General features: G+C 44.8%; 1 protein-coding gene across 5 annotated transcripts in view; it reads left to right on the plus strand.

Moving 5' to 3' along the window:
- Positions 1 to 23124, plus strand: part of itpr1b (inositol 1,4,5-trisphosphate receptor, type 1b) — a 95157-nt gene that overhangs the window by 64005 nt on the left and 8028 nt on the right. For 3 of the 5 annotated variants that reach the window (XM_056605398.1, XM_056605401.1, XM_056605402.1), the window contains 14 exons: positions 665 to 775; positions 1147 to 1242; positions 1378 to 1509; positions 1961 to 2068; positions 3049 to 3280; positions 7300 to 7422; positions 12899 to 13074; positions 13532 to 13696; positions 14102 to 14291; positions 15039 to 15131; positions 16447 to 16595; positions 16912 to 17077; positions 18456 to 18616; positions 22847 to 23008. In XM_056605398.1, the coding sequence (XP_056461373.1) occupies positions 665 to 775; positions 1147 to 1242; positions 1378 to 1509; positions 1961 to 2068; positions 3049 to 3280; positions 7300 to 7422; positions 12899 to 13074; positions 13532 to 13696; positions 14102 to 14291; positions 15039 to 15131; positions 16447 to 16595; positions 16912 to 17077; positions 18456 to 18616; positions 22847 to 23008 (2064 nt within the window). Of the gene's footprint in view, positions 1 to 664; positions 776 to 1146; positions 1243 to 1377; positions 1510 to 1960; positions 2069 to 3048; positions 3281 to 7299; positions 7423 to 12898; positions 13075 to 13531; positions 13697 to 14101; positions 14292 to 15038; positions 15132 to 16443; positions 16596 to 16911; positions 17078 to 18455; positions 18617 to 22846; positions 23009 to 23124 lie in introns of all 5 variants that reach the window. The other 2 variants (XM_056605399.1, XM_056605400.1) reach the window with 1 other exon arrangement.

Genomic DNA, 23124 nt, shown 5'->3' on the forward strand with positions numbered 1-23124 from the left:
TCCCCTCCCCCGTTTGAAACCCTCCCCTCCAACCTGACAACCCCAGGCCTGCCTCCCCCCCCCCCCCACCCCCCCACCACCACCACCCCAACCCCGGGAATCCTGCCCGAGTTTGTTCTCCTTTGGGAGGATTAATATGTCACATGACGGCCTTCTTCGATGCTGCTGCTGTTTGTGTGTGTGTGTGTGGCGACGTGGGAAAGACAGCTCGGCTAAACTTGATATTGCTCCAACGCGGTCAGGCCCGGGACGGGTTTGTTTTCAGCAACCTGAGATGAAAAGATTTAAGAGGGGTGAATTAGCGCTGATTTGTGATAACCCCCCCTTACAGTTCATCTCCACTTTTCTCTCCCCTATTTTAATCCACCCTACCTATGGCATTTTGTATTTATGTATGTACTATGTATACATGTGTGTGTGTGTGTGTGTGTGTGTGTGTATGTGTGTGTATGTATTTATCTATGAGAATATATATAAATGTTATTTTTTACTTATTTGTTGTATAGCTTGGTTTAAAATGTAGAGAAAGTTTGTTTTGTGTGTCATGCGCTGAAGCTTTCTTCTGTCTGTATAATCATATTGTCTTCTACACATATCTGAGTGGACTGGACACTACCATTGGCGTCCCCCTGACGGTGCCTCTGTTTCCACGGTGTCCCCTCAGAACTGCATCGCCACCCACGAATGCAACGGCATCGACATCATCATCGCCCTCATCCTCAACGACATCAACCCGCTGGGCAAGAAGAGGATGGACCTGGTCCTGGAGCTGAAGGCGAGGCTCCACCTCCGGCTCACACCATTTGTTTGCCCTCGGCATGACTCAGATAATCAGATAATCCTCCCAGTGATGTAGGAGCTGTGGATCAGCTGTCTGCGGAAAAAGAAAGTGATTTCCCCCATGCTGCTGAAGTGTGAAACAGACATTTCACATTCATATAATACATGTACTGAATGAGTGTTTGCTTGACCTTTGATTCATGACAGAGGGAAAGTTGTGGTAAAGACGGAAAAAACTATGTGTTGTGCGCTCCGAGGGGCTTCTCGTGTCGGTTTAGGGCAGAGGTCACGTTTGGTTTGTATGGTGCTAGTGCTTGCGCGGCGTTCAATAAGGGTCTTCTCTTCTCCCACATGATCTCATCTCAGAACAACGCCTCCAAGCTGCTCCTGGCCATCATGGAGAGCCGCCACGACAGTGAGAACGCCGAGAGGATCCTCTACAACATGAGGCCCAAAGAGCTGGTGTGTGTGTGTGTCTGTGTGTGTGTGTGTGAGTGTGTGTGCAGTACTGGCAGCGCTAGTGCAGTCACGCTCACAGATAAGCCAACAACTTAAAGGTGAAGGACTGACTCCCTCTCCCCCCCCCCCCCTCCCCAGGTGGAGGTGATCAAGAAGGCCTACATGCAGGGGGAGATCGAGGTACTCCCTGAGGAGGGGGAGGAGGGGGAGGACGAGCACTCGGCATCCCCGCGCAACGTGGGCCACAACATCTACATCCTGGCACATCAAGTAAGCCGCCGCCGCCGCAGCGGCGTTTATAGTTTCGGCGCGGCTTCCTTTGAGGCCGAGCTGCGGGGCTCCATGTGCCTGTACATGTGTCGATTGCTCCGCTATCGGACGCCCTCCCCCCCCCCCAGGGGCCGGCCTTCAGGCACTGCGGGGCTCTGACGCAGGCTGTGTCTCGGGTGAAGTGAGATCGTAGCAACAGGTGCGTCTGTTAAGGTTCCAGCACAAAAGAAAAATATATATACTGTGGAAAACAGTATATTAAATGATTTTTAATGATCCTTGCCAGTTGCCACATTACACATAGATTGCGCAACAGATAAACTTGAGTCAAGAGAAGGCCAGGTGTTAACCCTGGCTAATATACCAGCGGTGTGCGGCGGCTGATGGCGTGACGATACGGCGATGTGCGGCGGTTTGCTGTCTAACTGCCGACGCCGGGCTTCTGTTTCAGTTGGCTCGCCACAACAAGGAGCTCCAGGCTATGCTGAAACCCGGGGGCACCTACGGGGAGGGGGATGAGGCCCTGGAGTTCTACGCCAAGCACACGGCGCAGATCGAGGTGGGTCCCACCGGAACCCCCGTTCCTGAGGCCGAATGGCTGATTATGGTTCCAAGTTGACGCAACGCAATGACCATGCAGGAGCTTCGACGCAGTCGTGGACCTTTATGGTTCTGCGCTGGGTTTTAGTAAGCGGACCAATCACAGCCCTTGCTGCTGCATCAACTCGACGGAAGGTTACCGTTTTTGGGAGGCGCACGCCAGGCCCTTGCGGTGGACGCAAGGAGGGTCAGCAAGGATGTAAGGGGTGACTAACCCTCTTGCATTGCGTGAACGTGGGACCAGAATCATTCCTTGAGTGTGTGTGTGTGTGTGTGTGTGTGTGTGTGTGTGTGTGTGTGTGTGTGTGTGTGTGTGTGTGTGTGTGTGTGTGTGTGTGTGTGTGTGTGTGTGTGTGTGTGTGTGTGTGTGTGTGTGCGCTCGAGCCCGGCCGAGCTGTTGACTGATTCAATTTTCTGCGCTGTGTAAACTTGAATGCATTGCAACATATCTGTTGGCATGGGTGTTGACCTCCGGCTTGTGATAGCTGCCGTGTGAGTCACTCCGCTTGGGTGATTTGTCATGCTTGAACAGGACAACAGGTGCCTGCGGTGTGTTTGCACGTGCAGTCATATGCACATGCACGAGTGACTAAGAATGCCGTCAGGTGAAAGTGTCCGCAACCCTAAAGAATGACGGTTAATTATTGCTGACAATAACTTTTTTTTTTTCTTGTTGTGGAAACGGGTTCAGGTATTCTTACTCAAACATGTAAGGACACCCGAAACCAGAGATCTATTGTTTACCTATATTCCAGCGAATCGAAAGCTTGACTGCTGAAGTCAACAAAGGCCGCAATCAGATCAATCGGCATGCATTCCATTTAACTAGTGACTGAAACTGTTACCGTGTGTTCTTGGTCCGGGCCTGTTTGTCACTGTGTGTGTGTGTGCGTGTGTGTGTGTGTGTGTGTGTGTGTCTGTGTGTGTCTCGGCGGTCAGATCGTGCGGCTGGACCGCACCATGGAGCAGATAGTGTTCCCCGTGCCCAACATCTGTGAATTCCTGACGACGGAGTCCAAGCTGCGCGTGTACTACACCACCGAGCGCGACGAGCAGGGTAGTAAGATTAATGACTTCTTCCTGCGCTCGGAGGACCTCTTCAACGAGATGAACTGGCAGAAGAAGCTGCGAGGTACTCAGGAGGTGGCTGGCGACGACAACACGGTCCCCTGTGCGTTTCCTTTTTATTTCCTCTCTTTCTCTCTCTCTCTCTATGTCTCTCTATCCCTCTCTCTTTCTACTAGTACTTGGGTTACACAGGCTCTCTCTCTCCCTGGGATGGTCCCTCACCCAAGGTTCCCCTGAGGGGTGTTAGCTACTCTACTTCCTCCGTACAGACACACAATCACACACAAAAGACACACAGACACAAACAAACACACACACACACACACACACACACACACACACACACACACACACACACACACACACACACACACACACACACACACATCATTTAATTACATAAACATGTTGACACACACACAAACACAGACACACACACAGGTAGGATTATGATAACCTGAACCTTGGTAGGGCAGAAGGATAGAGAGGGCCTGTAAACTCTGCTAAGTAATAGCTGCATGAGATTACAGTACTGTATATAACCGCCGTAAAAGTATGTGTACAACTGCGGTTCATAACTACAGTATAAGCAAAGCTGAAATTCGTATCGCTGCACGATCTGAATTCACCGGGAGCAATGTGAGGAATGTGGGGTTGGCATGAGGTGTCATTACCGTGATCGATGTGTTTTCTTACTTTTTCAGGTATTTAATTTGCATACACTCCAAGCGCGTGAACAAAGAGGGCGTTATTTCAAGTGCTCACGCACACGCAGTGTCAGTACATGTCTGTTCCCTTCTCCTATGCCGTGATTTGTAAAGGAGATTTACGTGCTTCACCTGTCAAGTCCAGGTGTAACCCCTGGCTACAGCTTTACTGTGGGAAAGAAGAACGAGGCGGAGACGGGACGCCCCGTTTGGCTTTCAAAACTTTAGAGGGACAGATAAAATGTCCACTCGTCTGTGAACTACTGCAGAAATAGGGTGGGGTAGGCAGGGGGATTGTTGAGGAGAAGACGGACGGACGGACGGACGGACGGACGGAAGGACGTGTGTGTGTGAGTGTGTGTGTGTGTTATGACGCGTGCCACTCAGAGGGCATATTTGGGAGCGGCAAGACAGCGGGAGTCGATTTATGATACATTTTGTATGGCCGCATAATTTAGCCATCTAAAGAAAAGCCAGAAATAGAACAATACACTAGAAACCAATCAGCTGTGGGAAGCACTGTTGCCTCACAGCAACAAGTTGGCCTTAACAAAGGCCCTGGCATTTAGACCTGGAGTTGATCCCCATGCACTGTACTGTACTGTACTGTACTGTACTGTACTGCACTGCACTGTACTGCCCTGCACTGTACTGCACTGTACTGCACTGCACTGTACTGCACTGCACTGCACTGCACTGCACTGCACTGCACTGCACTGCACTGCACTGTACTGCACTGCACTGTACTGCCCACTGCTCCAAAGGATGATAAGCACACATATCCCCTAAATAATACTTATATTCCATCTCATCCCTTCTAACCTGCTTACATTGTTTCTTTAGACGGTTCGTTTTGGTGGATTTTGGGACATTGTGTTTTACTTGAGGCTTGAGGCTTGTAGCGGTTTGGGTGGTTTGATTCTCAGCCAGAAGGTTTTGGGTACGAAGCCCCATTCAGTGTAGACCTCCTCCAGCAGGATGTCCCAGCCCCTGCCTGCCCTAGATGTTGAGTATCGGCCATGTTTCGTGTCGGCGATTCCACCAACACTGCATACCGGTTTCAGTGCTCTGGTTCACGCCCACGTGTCACTTTTGATGCGGGACTGCCACGTGGCAGACATGGGGTCAGACAAAGCACTCAGATTGCCCTGAATGGTTTATGTCAATATGTATTCATATAGTGTTGTGTGTGGGAATACATTTTGAGAGTATCCGACTGAAAGAATCCCAACCCTCCCTTCAGAATTCCCTCAAGGCGCTCCCCAAACACCCATGACTAGCTCGCTAGCTTTAGCAATTTGTCTGCCTTGCCTTGTTTATCATCATCATTTCATTTGATTCAAATTAAATGTTGAGACAAGCTTATTACAAGCCTGCGACAGCCACCGATTCCGGCTTATTGTTCACTGTCGAAACGTCTAGAAAATATCAACAAATATCACAAAATGATACTCAAAACAAATTGCCTACCCTCGCTTTAAGTTATTCTTGTGATTTATTAATCCCAGACAGCAGTGTAATTAGCATAGTCCCCTTCCCCTTATGGTAGACGGTATCCCTAGCAACACAGGCTCCCACCCCTCCCCTGTGTGTTTGTGGCATGCAGCCTCACGGCCAGGCCTGCAGCAGATAGAAGAGTCTGCGCACGCTACTGTCCCCACGTGATGTCCCTCCCCAATACCCCCGTCCCTCTCTCTCTGTCTCTGTTTCTCTCTCTCTCCCTCGCCCGTTCTCCGTCTCTCTCTCCATCTCTCCTCTCTAAGCCTTTTTGTGTTTCTCTCTACCTATCCCTTCATCTCATACTCTCTTGCCCTCTCCCCCAACCCCCCCCCCCCCCCCCCCCCCCCCCCCTCTAGGGAGTGAATCAGCAGAAAGTGCGTAGCCCTGAGGGGTGCTCATGTTGTTCTGGGTTTGCTGCTCATCGCCGGCCATGAATGTGTTTGACCTCGCTCGCTAAAAGTCCCCCACCGCTCACTTCTTCTTTTGTTCCTCCAAAATAACTCCAATGTCACGGCTCCCCGTCTCCTGACCATCCTCCATGTGTACGTCAGCTTGGGTGTGCACGTGGGTGTGTGTGTGTTTGTCTGTCGTGCACGTGGTTATGATTTAGAAGTGGTCTGGTCGGATAGAAGTTTATTTTCTTTGGTCCCTCGTGTCCAATCAATATTAAGACCCTCACAAATGTCTTTGTCACAATAGCCATAAAAAGCACAACACTGCCGATACTAAAATAGCTAAAACAAACTGCTTCGTTTGACATAACTAAGTCGAATTTTCGTAAGGAATTTGTATTCATTATATCATGCCGCGTGTATATATGGTTGACTGCTGATGGCAACTTAAAGGAGAAGCATGTAAAATGGGTTCCTCTTGCTGTTGGCAAGGGCTCAACACACAGTAAGAGGTCAGCGCCATGATGATAATTATTGGTAAAGTAAATATTTATCATATCATTAACCTCGACAAATACCACGTATCTAAAAACGCTTCTAGTATCCAAAGATAAAACCCTCCGTAATAATAATAATACAAATCGTGTACTATAATTTCCCCTTCATGCATGACTAAATCGTATCTGATCTTACAGTGGCTGCAGGGAAGATTCATATCTTTTTCAGTGTCGTTTGTTAGGAATGCCCCAGCCACCTTTCACAACGTTTTGTGAAATGCTCTTTGAAAATACTGTTCATGTTGACTCTGTATGAGACTATTTACAATTAGGCCGCTCCCGGCTCTCGCTGGATCAAATGCGCCAACGGAGCATATTCATACTATATTCATATTCACACCACCAGTGTGTGAGTGCAGCGCTTGATAACGGCGGAGAAACGTAGGGAAGGGGGAGCAGAGAGAGGGAGAATTTTTTTGTAGTTTATTTTTATTGTTTGTTTTCTTCCGTCTTTCTTTGCAACGCTCAAATCGTACCTGCAGCAGCTTTAACAGAGTAGTTGAGCAGAATAGGTATTTTGTTGCGGAAAATAAGGAAGTACTATATGCCACACCTGAACCTCCTAAGATGGAATAATTTGATTGGTTCGCTATCTCGGGATATTGGGCAAGATCCCATGATTGAGATCTCAAACTCGGGAAATCGTTTTCGTAATGGGGAGCGTGTGTGACGTCATCTCGTCGTGCTAATAAAACAAATAAACCGCTAATAAAAGCAAAAAGTGTTATCTTGTTAATTTTTTCGAGTGTTCACGTGTACTATATACTCAAACACTTATTCACCTCGGGCTCTCTGAATATTGAACACTATTCACTTTGCCATTGACAAAAATTGTTAATTGACCTCAGCTTTTTGCTCCTTTTTTTTTTTGCATTGTATGATGTTAGAATCCTAGCTAGTGGTACTGGATGGCATTCCCCTTCTTGTGTTACTCTCTCCTCTGGTCTCCTCTCGCCCCTCCTGCAGCCCAGCCCATCCTGTACTGGTGCTCCAGGAACATGTCCTTCTGGAGCAGCATCTCCTTCAACCTGGCGGTGCTCATGAACCTGCTGGTGGCCTTCTTCTACCCCCTGGAGGGCATCCGCCGAGGTGAGAAGAGTTCACCTCGCCACCGCCTTGCCGACCTCACCCACCCACCCGTTTCATCTCTCTCTCTCTCTCTCTCTCTCTCTCTCTCTCTCTCTCTCTCTCTCTCTCTCTCTCTCTCTCTCTCTCTCTCTCTCTCTCTCTCTCTCTCTCTCTCTCTCTCTCTCTCTCTCTCTCTCTCTCTCTCTCTCTCTCTCTCTCTCTCTCTCTCTCTCTCTCTCTCTCTCTCTCTCTCTCTCTCTCTCTCTCTCTCTCTCAATATTGAAGCATAGAATCTGTAATATAATGAATGAAAATTTACAAAAGCGAAATACAAGGTACTATATGAAAGACTATAATATACTATACAGATGTAGCACTCTATCGCTCACCATCTCTGTCTCGATAGCTCTTTCTCTCCATCTACCTCTGTCTCTTTAGCCCTCTCTCTATCTTTCTCTCTCTATCTTTCTCTGTCTCTTTAGCCCTCTCTCTATCTTTCTCTCTCCATCTATCTCTGTCTCTTTAGCCCTCTCTCTATCTTTCTCTCTCCAAATATCTCTGTCTCTTTAGCCCTCTCTCTATCTTTCTCTCTCCATCTATCTCTGTCTCTTTAGCCCTCTCTCTATCTTTCTCTCTCCATCTATCTCTGTCTCTTTAGCCCTCTCTCTATCTTTCTCTCTCCATCTATCTCTGTCTCTTTAGCCCTCTCTCTATCTTTCTCTCTCCATCTATATCTGTCTCTCTAGCCCTCTCTCTATCTTTCTCTCTCCATCTATCTCTGTCTCTTTAGCCCTCTCTCTATCTTTCTCTCTCCATCTATCTCTGTCTCTCTAGCCCTCTCTCTATCTTTCTCTCTCCATCTATATCTGTCTCTTTAGCCCTCTCTCTATCTTTATTTCTCCATCTATCTCAGAACATGTCTGTACATGCCTTGTAGTTGTTACTGTTACCAAGCAGGAAACGGGAGTGGGTCTGGGTCGGTGGCGTGTGTGTGGCTGGGTATTACTGTACACTTAACGTGTGAGCACATAAACACGTAGAGAGATTGAGTCACTTCTGTTTAGCCACCGCTTTTACAGGTCTTGTGATCCGGTTGTAATCTGTAACAGTGACTCGGGAACTTGAAGAAATGACGCGGAAAGCAAAGCCGGTTAGCTAGGGCAACTGTCTTTGAAGTTTTCTCTTTCTCTGGAGTTGGATTAAAGAAAGCAAAAAGGGGTTGCTGATTTCTTAGTGACCTCCAGAACGAAACATATGGAACATATGATGACAGGATCAGCCATGAGATGTGTGTCTGAAATGGGATTTAAGAACACAGGCCCTCCAAGGAGACTCTGGACATTGTATTCTCATCAAGACTGTGGTTTAAGTGAAGCCTCACGCATCTCTTACCACGGTGGGTGGAACAGGTCCAGTGCAGCCAGAACTGCGTACAAAAACATGATCCTCCTGTGGTTGAGATTGACATTCGTCTTACTCAGCTTTACCCTCTGAGCATCACGCCTCCATCTCACACCTCGCCCATCCCTCTTTCAGGGGCCTCTTAAGCAAATTCCATTAATTTGTGTGTGTTTTTTTTCTTTTACGTTTCGTGTCAGAATACATCCGTTTCTGTTTGTGAGTGTGACATGTCGTGCTGGGTTTCTAATACCTCAAAAGGACCGGTTTGGGACCAGGGAAAGGATGCATGTGTGTGCCTGCTTGTGTGTGTGTGTGTGTGTGTGTGTGTGTGTGTGTGTGTGTGTGTGTGTGTGTGTGTGTGTGTGTGTGTGTGTGTGTGTGTGTGTGTGTGTGTGTGTGTGTGTGTGTGTGTGCGCGTTCTTTTGTGGTTTTTATCAGGGGAACCATGGTAGGTGACGACAGCCCTCAAGCTCCATGATTCATCCCCATGCGTGGCCTTTGGTGCTTTTTCTTAAGGATTATTATTTATTATATATGTATATATGAATCATATTAGCTTGCATTAACTCAGCACTTGCAGTTAAATAGATATTAAGCTATATGGGCAAATGTAATGACTTAAATTAATTAATTAAATTCATTTATTGAGTTATTTATCATTCTACATTATCAAATGGAGTTAATTTACATAATGGGTTGTTGATCAAATCCAAAGTGGAGTAGCCTCTCGGTGTGTATATCTTTGAATATTTTATTCCTATTTCTAAATCCATTGTCGGCTCTATATGGCATTAGATACTCAGTTCCCTTTCCGTGCCCGAACATGACCATCTACCCCCGGCAAAACCTTGTTACGGTTTTGCCGTCCCTGATGGTATAGTTTTCAATGTCGAGTAAACACGCAATCAATTAGTTATGTCATACCTTCATCTAGTGTCCACATGAATTTGACCAGCTCATAATGCCTTGTCTTAAACTGCAGAACATGGTAGCAAACGCTATAAACACACCCAAGTCGCCGGTGATTTCCTTGTATCAGTCTGATTTGATTTACAAATGTTGGATGAAGGCTTTAGGAGAGAGTCGGGTGGATAGCTGTTGTTATCCACCTGGTGTCCTGTTGTTATAATGAGGTCAGAGGACGGTTGCTGATTTATCGATCACATTCTTTGGCTCGGAGTCCTAATGTTCCTGGACGTAAATGCAGTTGTGGATCATAATTCTCTACCTTAAGGTTCTCTACTTCTCTACCTTAAGGATAGCTGTGACTCCAAAAGATGCTAAAATAAACGTTATTTTCTTTCTCTACCGTACCGTATTTGTATCCGTGCTGAACAGTGCACGTTTGCAAACCGAATGGAGGGTGGGATCAAATGCGGTTTTCTTTTTGCGTGAACCGTCGCACCCCGACCATGTCTACCATGTGATGAAGCCTGAACTCGCTAACCCCTGGAGGTCACCGGGGTCACATCGTATGTGCTAAGACGTGTAGCTTTAGGTCAGGGAGGTCAGCCTTGGCCCTGGTCACAAGGCACCTTCTGCCTTCAGTGATGGTCTGACTCTCATGGTTCACTGGCTACGGAAAATGTCACACTGTGGGACGTTTGAGTTTCTTATTTAACAATTTGATGATTGTTTTTTTGATTGAACCATTCAAATCAAGTCACAGTATAAGGATGCCCGTTATATGCTGTTTTGGAGGATCAGTTGAGAGGACAATTTAGATCTTGTATCTTTACTCGTCAACATAAGGTTACAGTTACGCCCCTTTTATATGCTCATTGTGTCAATGTAGTAATGGTCTGTTTAGTTAGGATAGATTGATAGATGGATGGATATTCTATTCCTTTTCAATGGAAAATAATTTTCATTAGGATAACTGCATGTATATATAGTGGATTCCAATTCCGATTACTTCTCCTAAAGCAAACAAATTGCTGAAAAATGTACTTGTGTACCGAATGTTGATTAAAGTACTGAGTTACTTTCAAGCTAACTCACCAAATGAGTTGAGCAAGGTTTCATTTGTTATTCTTTTTTATTCCAAAGGATTATATTTATTTATAATTGTAATCGCGACATCTCGTTGGCCCTGGTTTTGTTTTCCGCTCTCGGTTCTCTTTGAAAGCATTATTTGTGGTTGTGCGCAATTCCCCAGCTTTATTAAAGAATCTATTGTTCCACGGAGAAGACACACACATTGTGACTCACATACACTTTCAATTGTTCTGTCTGGGGTCAAGCGGCGCAGTCCCTTTTGTTTTGAACTTCAGCGTTGGGCTTTTATTGGTCACATCAGAAAAACAGCAAATAAGTAATTTGCTTAATGTTAGCATCAACAGAAAATATTTTGTCTGCAGTTTCACATGTAAAAGGTCTCGATGGGTGGGCGATATGCCTTGTTGTCAGTGACGGGAGGCTCGAGTCAATATGAGTGTAGAGGAAGTCGTTTTTTTTACAAATCATTATGTAAACAAGAAGAAAACGAAGACACAGAACTACAGAAGCACACGCGCACACTCCTGCACTCCCACACTTGTTCATTGCTTCAACTCTTGTGTTAATGTTTAGCAAGCTGCTTGTTAACCTGGGATGAACCGGAGACTCGGATTACACTTTAACTGCAATGTGTTGTTACTCGGATGAATGACATGACTTTTTATTCAGATTTCAAAAGATTTTTCCGGTAGCAGCATAATTGTTCTGCCGACACAATGGTGTCCAATTAGCCATAAAGCAGTAGAAAGGCTCAGGCGTTGCCCAGTGGGCCATTTGTTGTTGGGAACGTTGGCCACCGCCCCGCATTCTTGACACGCATGTCTGGAATTTTAGTCCCATTAGGGAATTAAAACATGAAAAGTAGGCTAAATGTGCCAATACGGCACGGTTCACATTCATAGCATAGCAATTATGGAATATACGAAGTCTAAAGATGGATTTTACTTATTTTGGCCCTGGCTGGTTTAGGTTTAATCTGCGTTAGGTGATGACTGCCTTTACTGGAACAATGAGTAAAGGAGCCAGAGGCAGACTTGTGACCAGAGAGTGACCAGAAGAGGTTGAACCTTAGAGCGGGTTAACTGAGTTGTAACCTCCCAGAGAGTTCAGTTCAGTTCAGGTCAGTTCAGTTCCAAGGTGCTTCGGTTGTTTGTTGGCTGGCTGGAGTTGTACCTTGTACTGCGTAATAAATAAATTAAAAGATACATAATTTACATTGGATTGGATTCAGTTGGACAGTGAATACAATCCAATGTAAATTATGAATTAATTTTTTGCTCCGATTTTAATTGGTGTATCAGATGAAGAACCCATTCACCATTTCCCCCCCTTTAACCACCCCCCCACATCCATAATACAAATGATAAACACTGTTTGATCAAAAACGAAGACAAAAATTAACAAAACAACATTTACAAAAAGTGAAATAACAGAAGAACAACAATAGCAAATTTCATTAATAATAATGATAAATACAAATTCCTAAATACATCTATGGATTAAGTCCAATGCATAATTAGCAACTAGTAGATGCACAAATATAGTATTGGACTTGTTAACAAAAACAACTGACTGACACGTTCAGTCTGGAGGGAGAACATACAGACTGTTTTTAAAGAATCTCTTAACTACCCCCTGAGCATAAATTTAATCTTTCTCGATGTAAGATAGCTTTAGCCTTTAAACGAACCCGTAAGTGTGAAGATCATTTCAGGATAAAGTATTCTCTGCTTCGATACTAGTGCAGCAAAGGCAGTCATGGGGGGATTGATGTTTTTAATAAATAAATACAAATATTATTTATATTAAAAATATATATATTTACCAATGCAGATACCAGAATTTTAACATATAACAATGCAAAAAAAAAGCATACAATTTCATATTCCTTTTAAATGAGGAAAAGTGTATAATTGTGTGTGCGAGATGGAAACCAATATCAAAGGAGTGGGAATCAGTGGTGTTTTTAGATCATTTGCATTCCCTGCATTGTGATCTACCATTAACAAAAAAAAAAAGCTCTGTTCTGAACAGACACTTTAATCACAATAGCGGTCACATTCTCACTTGTCCGATCCCTCCGTTCTTTGGCCCTCAGGTACCCTTGACCCCCACCTCTCTGCCCTGCTGTGGACGGCCATGCTGGTTTCCCTGGCTATTGTCATCATCCTGCCCCAGCCTCACGGCATCCGGGCCTTCATAGCCTCCACCATCCTCAGGCTCATCTTCTCCGTGGGCCTGGAGCCCACGCTGTACCTCCTTGGAGCCTTCAATGTAAGTGGTGTGCGGTGGACGCTTAGTGTGGGAAGGTCTGTCTCTCTGTCTGTCTGTCTGCCTGCCTGTCTGCCCTCTCTGTCTGTCTGTCTGTCTGTCTGTCTGCCTGTCTGCCTGTCTTACTCCCTTTCGTTCTGCATGATGGTCTGTCTGCCTGTCTGCCTGTCTGCCTGTCTGTCTGCCTGTCTGTCTGTCTGTCTGTCTGTCTGTCTGTCTGTCTGTCTGTCTGTCTGTCTGTCTGTCTGCCTGCCTGCCTGCCTGCCTGCCTGTCTGTCTGTCTGTCTGTCTGTCTGTCTGTCTGTCTGTCTGTCTGTCTGTCTGTCTGTCTGTCTGTCTGTCTGTCTGTCTGTCTCACTCCCTTTCGTTCTGCATGATGGTCTGTCTGCCTGTGGTGTGATCTCACCCTGGTGTGAGCCTGGTGTGAGGGTTATAACCCTGTTATGACCCTGGTGTGCAGGTCTGCAACAAGGTGATCTTCCTGATGAGCTTCGTGGGGAACCGGGGCACCTTCACGCGGGGCTACAAGGCCATGATCATGGACGTGGAGTTCCTCTACCACCTGCTCTACCTCATCATCTGCAGCCTCGGCGTCTTCGTGCACGTCTTCTTCTACAGCCTGCTGGTACACACACGCGCACACACACACACACACACACTCACTCACTCACTCACTCACTCACTCACTCACTCACTCACTCACTCACACACACACACACACACACACACACACACACACACACACACACACACACACACACACACACACACACACACACACACACACACACACACACACACACACACACACACACACTAATAGATTCTAATTGCTTTCCCTGCTACAAGACAACAGTTAGAAGGTATTTTTAACATGTTTTAGTGTAAGTACGTTCTAAGAGATGAGAACGTTGAAGAACCACTGTTTCAAACCGTAAACTGTATGAAGAACAGGGGATCTTCTGTCCATTCCATTTGAACCACGCCACCACTAGCGCTGGACTCTAACCTTCATCCCCGTCCCCACCAGCTCTTTGACCTGGTCTACCGGGAAGAGACCCTGCTCAATGTCATCAAGAGCGTGACCCGCAACGGGCGATCCATCGTCCTCACGGCCGTGCTGGCCCTCATCCTCGTCTACCTCTTCTCGATCGTGGGATACATCTTCTTCAAGGACGACTTCATCCTTGCCGTGGACAGAATACCCAACAAGACCCTCGGTAGGTTAGCGGTGCCCCTCTCGGTACCTTTTACAGTGTGGGCGACTCTCGATATGAGTTTAGATCGTTGGTTCTCAAAGTGAGGCCCGCGGGCCAATGGCAGCCCGCAGAAACACTCCTGGCGGCCCGCAATGACATACAGATGTAAGTTAAAAAAAAAAATATATATATATATTTTTTTATTATTATTATTATATCAATATTAATTTAAACAAAAATAATAATTATAAAGAGAAAAGTCGACTCTCTCTGGCTTTTAATGAAATCCTGTTACAATCCGACTGTACATTACTTTGAAAGGATGAACCTCAGTTTCGTGATTTAGACCTCACTTGACCTTACTCCCAGAGGTCCACGGTGCAATGTTTCTTTTCACCACTGGGAATCTGACGGCGTTTCCCGTCGATTTTTTTTTCCTTTGGCGGCCCTCAGTCAAATTCTGGGTTCCAAAATTGGCCCTCAGCTGTCAAAACTTTGAGAACCCCTGGTTTAGATGAAGGAAGTGAGTATGATTTGTGAGTAATGCCGTGTAAATACGCAGAGCCTGGGCTACCCCTGGAGCTAGGTTTGTTATCTCATGACTTGGGATGACTATACTTTTTTTCACTTTTCCCCCATCCTCACATCCGAGCCAGATTGATGTCACATTTACCATCAAACGTCGATGCTATCTCAAGCAGTTGATCACTCACTGAGCTGCTTTGAAGAATGGTTTGTGTGTGTGGTTGTTGTGTTGCTAACGGGCAGAGCACGGGGCCAGCATGGTGGGGGAGCTCTTCTCCGGGGGAGCTTGTCTGAAGGAAAACGGAGAGAACTGCTCAGCCGAAGCCTTGGTGGATGGTAAGTAGTGCACCATGGTGTCAGGTCTCTCTACGCTCTCCCTCTCTCCTTCTCTTCCTTTAACTCTTTTGCTCTCGCTTTCTGTCGCTTTTTTTCATTCCTCTCTTTCCATCTCCAAGGGTTTTATTACAAATAGACTGGATGGATGGTGTGATGCCTGGCGCAGATTGGCATTAGCCGTTGTTTAGAAATGATTCATATTGGTTGTGCTGAATTTTTTTAATTACCCCCTTTTTTTAAAACTGTGGATTTACTTTAGTTAGCTTCAATTTCACTGATAATCAGCGGTAGATAACAGCTCCTGAGTTACGTTAGGAAAAATGATATCAAGATTATTCTTATTTTTATTAGGAGAAAGCCCTCCGGATTAGGAGAGCCGGCCGGGCTAACCCTTGGCAGGTGGGGTATAAGGGGAGGGTACTTCCTGCAAGGGGGCAACGGGTTTAGGAGGGTGAGGGGCTAAGACTAACTCGGGGGCGTAGGGTGCACTGGGTCAGGGGGTTAATCACCGCCAGCGCCCTGGGCCGGGTCAACGGGTTTGGGCTGTAGAAATACCCATCCCCGACCACCGCCACCACCTCATGGAGAGCTTCCCACCGGCGGCCACCAAGCCCCCGTGTGCATCAGGACCACCGCCGCTGATAACCGCGGCATGCAGACCTCCTGACCTGAGGAAATCCCAGATATGGGGTTGTTTCGGGACTTCTGAGAATGCCACAACAAAGTGGACATCAGCTCTCCTCCGCCCGGGGAAACATTCAAATCTGTTAGGAGAATGTGACCGTGACCATCAATGACTTGATTGTAGTCTGGAACGGGTGTTGGACCGTGATGAGAAGCTTTGAATGAGGTGGATTCTTCAGGGCTGAACACGTTCAGAGCTCAATGGTTCGGCCCCACATGGCTCAACATTATTTAGTCTGCCACCACTCTTTATGAATATGGAGATTGTATTGGTTAACCTTCTTCATTCTTCTTTTTACTATTTCTCTTTCAAATTAAAGTATTGATTGTCTTCTAAAGGTCCTTGCCGGTAGTCTTTCATGCTTTATTTACAAAAATACCCTTCAAGGCATCTCCATGAAAGACCAGAAACCAAACCTTGCTTTTGAGGGTAATAATGTTATGTATTCTGTGGGCACTTCACCTCAGAATGTGCCAATGAGGTAGAAAACACGACTTTATATGGATTGTGTTGGCAGGGACTTTGAAACTTATTTCGAGGCACCACTGAGCAGCCAGTGCCACATAAATAAACATAGACTTCTACTACTTCCTTGTGATGCTTCAACCATCATGGCCGTCTCCCCAGCAGCTGTTGTGGTGCCGCAGCCCTCGCCGCTGGTGATCGAGGATAAGGAGCGGGTGTGCGACTCGCTCATCATGTGCATCGTGACCGTCCTGAGTCACGGCCTGAGGAGCGGCGGCGGCGTGGGGGACGTCCTGAGGAAGCCGTCCAAGGAGGTGCGCGTGTGTGTGTGTGTGTGTGTGTGTGTGTGTGTGTGTGTGTGTGTGTGTGTGTGTGTGTGTGTGTGTGTGTGTGTGTGTGTGTGTGTGTGTGTGTGTGTGTGTGTGTGTGTGTGTGTGTGTGTGTGTGTGTGGGGAAGTGGGGGGGGTTAGAGGAGTAGAGTTAGTGTTTCTGTGTCAGATTGTGTGGTGCTCGGGGAGGGAGGGGGGGGGGGGGGGTAGTGAATCATTGAGTGATTGAGGGGTTAATAAGTTATTTCAATATTTTTCAAAGAATCCCCTCATGTTCTCCTTCCTCCTCGTTCTCCTCCAGGAGCCTCTGTTCGCGGCCCGGGTCATCTACGACCTGCTGTTCTTCTTCATGGTCATCATCATCGTCCTCAACCTCATCTTCGGTGTCATCATCGACACCTTCGCTGACCTGAGGAGCGAGAAGCAGAAGAAGGAGGAGGTGCTGAAGACCACTTGTTTTATTTGTGGTAGGTAAACAAGAGACAAGGTTTGATTAAAGATGTTTTCTAAAACAGTTACTGCAGATTAATCATTAATCATTTACTGACAACAAATCACCGTTCTTTTGCCATTGTTACTCAGGACAGCAGTTATGGCTGCCAAGCAACACAGCCTAGCAAACTTTGAGATTAGCAGCTCATTAATACCAAAAACAAATTGGAATGCGGTAACATAGTGTGCTTAGTATTTTACAATAGCTTCGAGAATCAACTGAACCAATTGATTATCTATTTTATTAACATTAAATAAATCACAATGACGGTAAGCCGCAGCCACACACAATATGACTAAGGACCATTTTGTTTCCATGTATCTCGCCTTCTTCCATCAAAAAGCTATCATATATGAACAAGTTAATAGTTCATTAGATAATATTTGATATGCAGATATGTTAAAACAACAATTCATTAGGATATTATGATTATTATACATTTGCTTGTATTAACAGCGAAAAGTTCCATAAGACTGTGACTGGGTAGAATAGCTTTGTCGTGAGACGAGCGGAGATCGGGCCCACTTTATAGCGAACGGACGCCATTTGCGATGCACTTGCAGCTACAAAAGAATATATATAGCAAAGCAGCAGTGTGACACACAACAGCTGTTGTGGTGTGCAAGTGAGGTTCTGCAATTTGACGTCGAGAGGCAGAATAGTTCTCTAGAAGGATGGGGGCTGGCTTTTCTTGGTAGTGTAAACAGCCGCACACCTCCTCTTCCCAGAACAGCTTGGTTAGTCATGAGTGCTACTGCAGAGGAGGGAAAGTGTGTCTTCCTGTTGCCGTATGAGTCGCTTGACCATGTTAGACACTGTTGTGATAATGTTCTGAACTCCTGAGCATCATATGTCACAAAGTGCCTGGTGGTTGTTGTTGTTGTTGTTGTTGTTGTTGTCTTTTTCGGTTGGTTGTTTTGTGGGTGAACGGAGTACGTGCCTCTTTACAGTAGGGTTGTCTTTTTCTAAGCATTATGCTGTTTCTGGGGTATTTACAACTCCACATGATCACACAGATGTACATGTATTCACGCCCTAACCAGGTAATAATCATTGATAAGTAGAGAGGCAGATTTGACCTCTGTGTGTAACTCTCCAATAAGATATGAGCATGTATCTGTGTTTCTTAGTCTCTAACCTACCTCTGTATAGTCCATGGTGTATATGTGTTTCTATCTGTTTCTATGGACTATATGGTAGTTGGTTAGTGTATCTATGTTTCTATCTGTCTCTATGTAAGTTGGTTAGTGTATCTTTGTTTCTATCTAACAATATGGAAGTGTGTTAGTGTATCTGTGTTTCTATCCGTCTCTATGGACCATATGAACGTAAGCTGCTTTGTTTTTTCACAGGTCTGGAGCGCGACAAGTTTGACAACAAGACAGTGACGTTTGAGGAGCACATCAAGGTGGAGCACAACATGTGGCACTACCTGTTCTTCATCGTGCTGGTGAAGGTCAAGGACTCCACCGAGTACACCGGCCCCGAGAGCTACGTGGCGGAGATGATCAGGGTGAGATGCTCCCCCCAGCCCGGGCCTTTATCAGGCTGTTTACGACCAGCGCACCTCATGCATCTCATGAGTTCTGCTTAGGGCACTGCAACGCAATATTACCACCAATATTAGATTTTTTGCCTGATTTGATAGCGGGTGTTCTCTGGGATTTGTGGAAGATCTTTGCCTCCAAATACCCTTTCAAGAATGTTCACCTTTCCTCCTCCTTGACAGTAAATTGCTTTCCTAAACGGTCACCTTCAATCAATTTCTCTGGGTATAATGGTATTTTTGAAGGTATTTTTGTATTTTGTCTGAATAAATCCATAACCTCTGAACTTTAACCTCCAGATAAAACGTTGATACTAAGTACCAGTCAGTCTGACCTCCAGGGTCTAATAGGTAATCCCCCGACTCCTTGACCCCAGCTGCTTTCAACACATGACCGCAGACGTGAGCTTTGTGAACGGAGAGTCAACTTCAGACACGGCAAGCCTATGCTGTCGCGCTATTTGTTAATGCTTTAACCGCCTGCTTAATCGTTTAATACCAACACATTCACACATCCACGGACACATACACATATACATGCACACACATCCATAACGATTCTCTGTCTCCCACAAACACACACACTCACATGCCTGCAAGTTGAGCCACTAATATCGCAGCTCACTTAATATTCATCAGCTTTATATTTGTTTATTGATTTAACCATACATTTACATATGTATAAAAAATATGTTACGGTTTTAATTGCCAAAAAGTATTAGCTATTTAAAGAAGTATTAATAAAGAATGAATGTGTAATTTCCATATATACATACATTATATAGATTTGAATAGTGTATCTTATTTGCATTAGTTATTTCATAAGAGTTTTATTAATTTAATGTTTCATTTGAAAGTAGTAATGGCTATTTAAAGAAATATTTATAAATAATGAATGTGTAATTTCCATACATGATCTACATTTGTATGGTGTACTCTAGTTGATTTAGTTTAATATAATTAAGGTAATACAATTACGCTTAAAATGGTTTATTGGGAAGTAGTAATGGCTATTTGAAGAACAAAATAAAGAAATAATGTTTAATCTATTCTCTATATATATACTTTATATACATTTTTGTATTGCACAGTATACAAAGGTTATGAAATATTTTCTAATATAATGTGTCATACTTACCAAACTCTTGATTAATAAAATAATACCTGTAAATTCTACGTTAGATATTTTAAAATATGTATTTCTTGATACAAATTGCAACTCAAAAAAACAAAATAACCGGAAATATAAAGATATAAAAGAATTGTATGAAACATTGTTAAGCTAACAAACAGAGAGTGGTGCATTAGCCCAAATTAAATTAAGCATTTCATTAACAATTGACGTAGATTTATTTATATTTTATTATGATCATGATGATCATTGCTTACTAAATGTTGCTTTTCGTAGAAAAAAAATATTGTATAGTTGAGATAGGATTTTGGATTTTAATCAACTTGAAGACATTGCACAAACGTTGTTTCTAGCCCAAGGAAAGCCCCTTGTATTTGTTGCAGTGGCTGATGGCGCATCTGTGCTGCCTGTGAGTGACGTACTTTCTCCAGACAGTTCGCCATCGCTGTCCCCTTCAATCTGGGGGTCGGGGTTAGCTCCTGTGAAACTTGGAAGAAACACACTTGAACCTCACCTGCAACACACAAACAAATGCACACACACGCACGCATACACACACATACACACACACGCATACACCCACAGATGCACACATGAATGTATTGTAGGTAAATAATAAATATGATTTTGATTAGAACAGTCTAAATAAATGGCATATATTTATATTCACATACTCATATATTTAATGTATCAATATCCATGTATTTATTTATTTTTTTGAACTTCTTTTTATTTCCTCTTATCATTTGCAGTCATACAGTACATCACATCAGTACATGAATTTAAGTGCTACGGGTACAAATCTTAGGCTGGTGGGGTTAACAGTCCATGGATGTCCTGGGCCCAAACCATCCGGATCCATGCATAACAGAATTGAGTTACTCATTAACATTGTCCACAAACACAATATCCATGTATTTAAATGGATATTATATGTACATTCTTGTTAATTCATAAAATTGTGCCAAAAATGGTTGATTCATGCATTTCAGACGACTTTAACGCGAGGCACTTCTTTTGGAATGCCATTATTGCTCTAATGTACAGACTTGACAACCATTTGCGTAATCTGAACAGCATCTGTGCCCACTCAGCTGTTTGTCTCACCATATCCGTCGAGTGTGCTTTAATGTGGGAACAGCGACAGGCGCGCAGCTGGGGGAGTACAGGCCCTCACAACTACTCTGATAATGACTGGGCCTGACGTCAGAGGCAGAGATCGCTGCCCTATGCGTCAGGTGGAAATGGCAAATGCAATGGTAAACGGTGAAGGTGTTGCGTACACCACCGGTTGATCTTCTGCGACCACTGTGTGTCTGACACCAAAGAGACACCGCTGTCTGGTTACATATGCGAATAAAACACCTTTGAAAGAGAGGACAAACATTATTATATGGTGTTAGTTCCTAACTAGATGTGAGCGTTGTAGTTTTGCTTTCTCTGTGTTTACAGGCTTGTAGATGTTTTGCTATCCACAGGGTTAACTGGGTGGCTGTCCTGCCAGGTGCCTTGTGGTGTGATGCCGGGAGAGATATATTTCTGTTGCAGCCTGAGACCCAACACCATATCCTGTTTCCCTGGCTTGGGCCCTCCCTGCGGTTCCTAATATTGAGAAATGTTACTTCGGTCATTTCCATTGAACTGGCGTGTCTCAAGTGCCAACGATTCCTTCCACTTACTGGAAGCATTGTAAACACTGAGGGACTGGACACACAGACACACACACACACACACACACACGCACATGCACACGCACACAGTATGAATACCATGGTTAGAATACATGATTGAAGTAAAAATGCGGAACCATCCCTTTTTTTTTTTTCTTGACCATCTCATCTCTGAGAAAGAGTGTTACCAGAACTGAACGTGGCCGACATGAGGTCATTGTTGGATGATGCAATTCACTTGAATGGCATTCAAATAAATCAAATATCGCCTTCCTATGTTTTATACTCTTTCGCTTTTAATACTCAAGTTTGCCTGTTGTTGGTTAAGTCTCGCCTGCATGCTATCAGCATTCAAATGCACATACATGTACCTGGTAGTCTTTGAAACTTTTGAATTACCAACCAATATAAAAAAGAATGTTAAAATTATATAGTTGATTTGAGCAATGACCTTAGTTTGTCCATTCTGTGGGTGGAAGAGAGTGTAGGCCCAGCTCAACATCGACGTCACACTACTGTTGTTTTTCTTTGCATTCAGGAAATGGAACTTGTTTTCAGAATGAGTGTGGCCTCTCACTTTATTACTTTTGTGTGCTTCCCCTTCGACCGTGTGCGTGTGCGTGTGCGTGTGTGTGTGTATGTGAGACCCAGAAGAGGCTTTGTGGCAAACCTGTGACCACCGCAGGCACTCACCTCCCCGCCTCACATTAAACCACTGAAATCAGGGACTTTTCCCAGCCCAGTTCCGTGGTACCCAGCATGCGTGGTGCAGGATGCACTCACCTGCAGAGCGGTGTTTTTCTCTTTAATCTTGTTGCGAACAATGTGCTCATGCGGTTAATTCAGGGGCTGTCTCTGTTTAAGAAGTTAAACTCTTTTCAGACTGTATTTCTGTCTGTCTATGTCTATCCATCTGTCAATCTGTATCTATCCATCTGTCTGTCTTTCTGTATGTGTGTCTTGTTTGTCTGTCTATGTCTATCCATCTGTATCTATCCATCGGTCTTTATGTCTGACTGTCTGTATAGCTACATATGTCTTTCTGTCTGTCCACCCACCCGTCTATTTGTCTGCATGCCTGTCTGTCTGTCTTTGTCTGTCTCTAACATTCATGAAACACATTATTCCCATTTAGATGGAAATGGAATGGAAGGACCCAGAGATGAGCTTGATCCCATTTTATGCTAAACAAAAAAAGGTGCTGTCCGTTTCAAATATTGAATTTGTCAAGGCAAGAATTACTCTAAAAAACTCCCTCTCGTGCTTACATAACCATGGCAGCACCAGAAGAAAGATGTAACTCAGACATTGTTCTCCAAATGTTCAGAACGTGCTTCAAGCTTTCGATGATCTTAACTCTGCTTCGTTGTTTGTTTCCCTTCTCCGTTGACCCAGGACCACAACCTTGACTGGTTTCCCAGAATGAGAGCCATGTCTCTGGTGAGCAGCGATGCGGATGGTGAGCAGAATGAAATCCGAAATCTGCAGGAGAAGCTGGAGTCCACTATGAAGCTGGTGACCAACCTCTCGGGCCAATTGACAGAGCTCAAAGAACAGGTCCGTTCAAACACCGCAACCGAGAATACCGCCATGATACCTAATAATACCTTCAAAATTAAAACATATACTACATAATAAAACGCGACACGCTCCACTTGTGACAAGAACTTCAA

This window comes from Gadus chalcogrammus, chromosome 13 (genome assembly GCF_026213295.1).
Source record: "Gadus chalcogrammus isolate NIFS_2021 chromosome 13, NIFS_Gcha_1.0, whole genome shotgun sequence".
In the NCBI taxonomy this organism is placed as follows: domain Eukaryota; kingdom Metazoa; phylum Chordata; class Actinopteri; order Gadiformes; family Gadidae; genus Gadus; species Gadus chalcogrammus.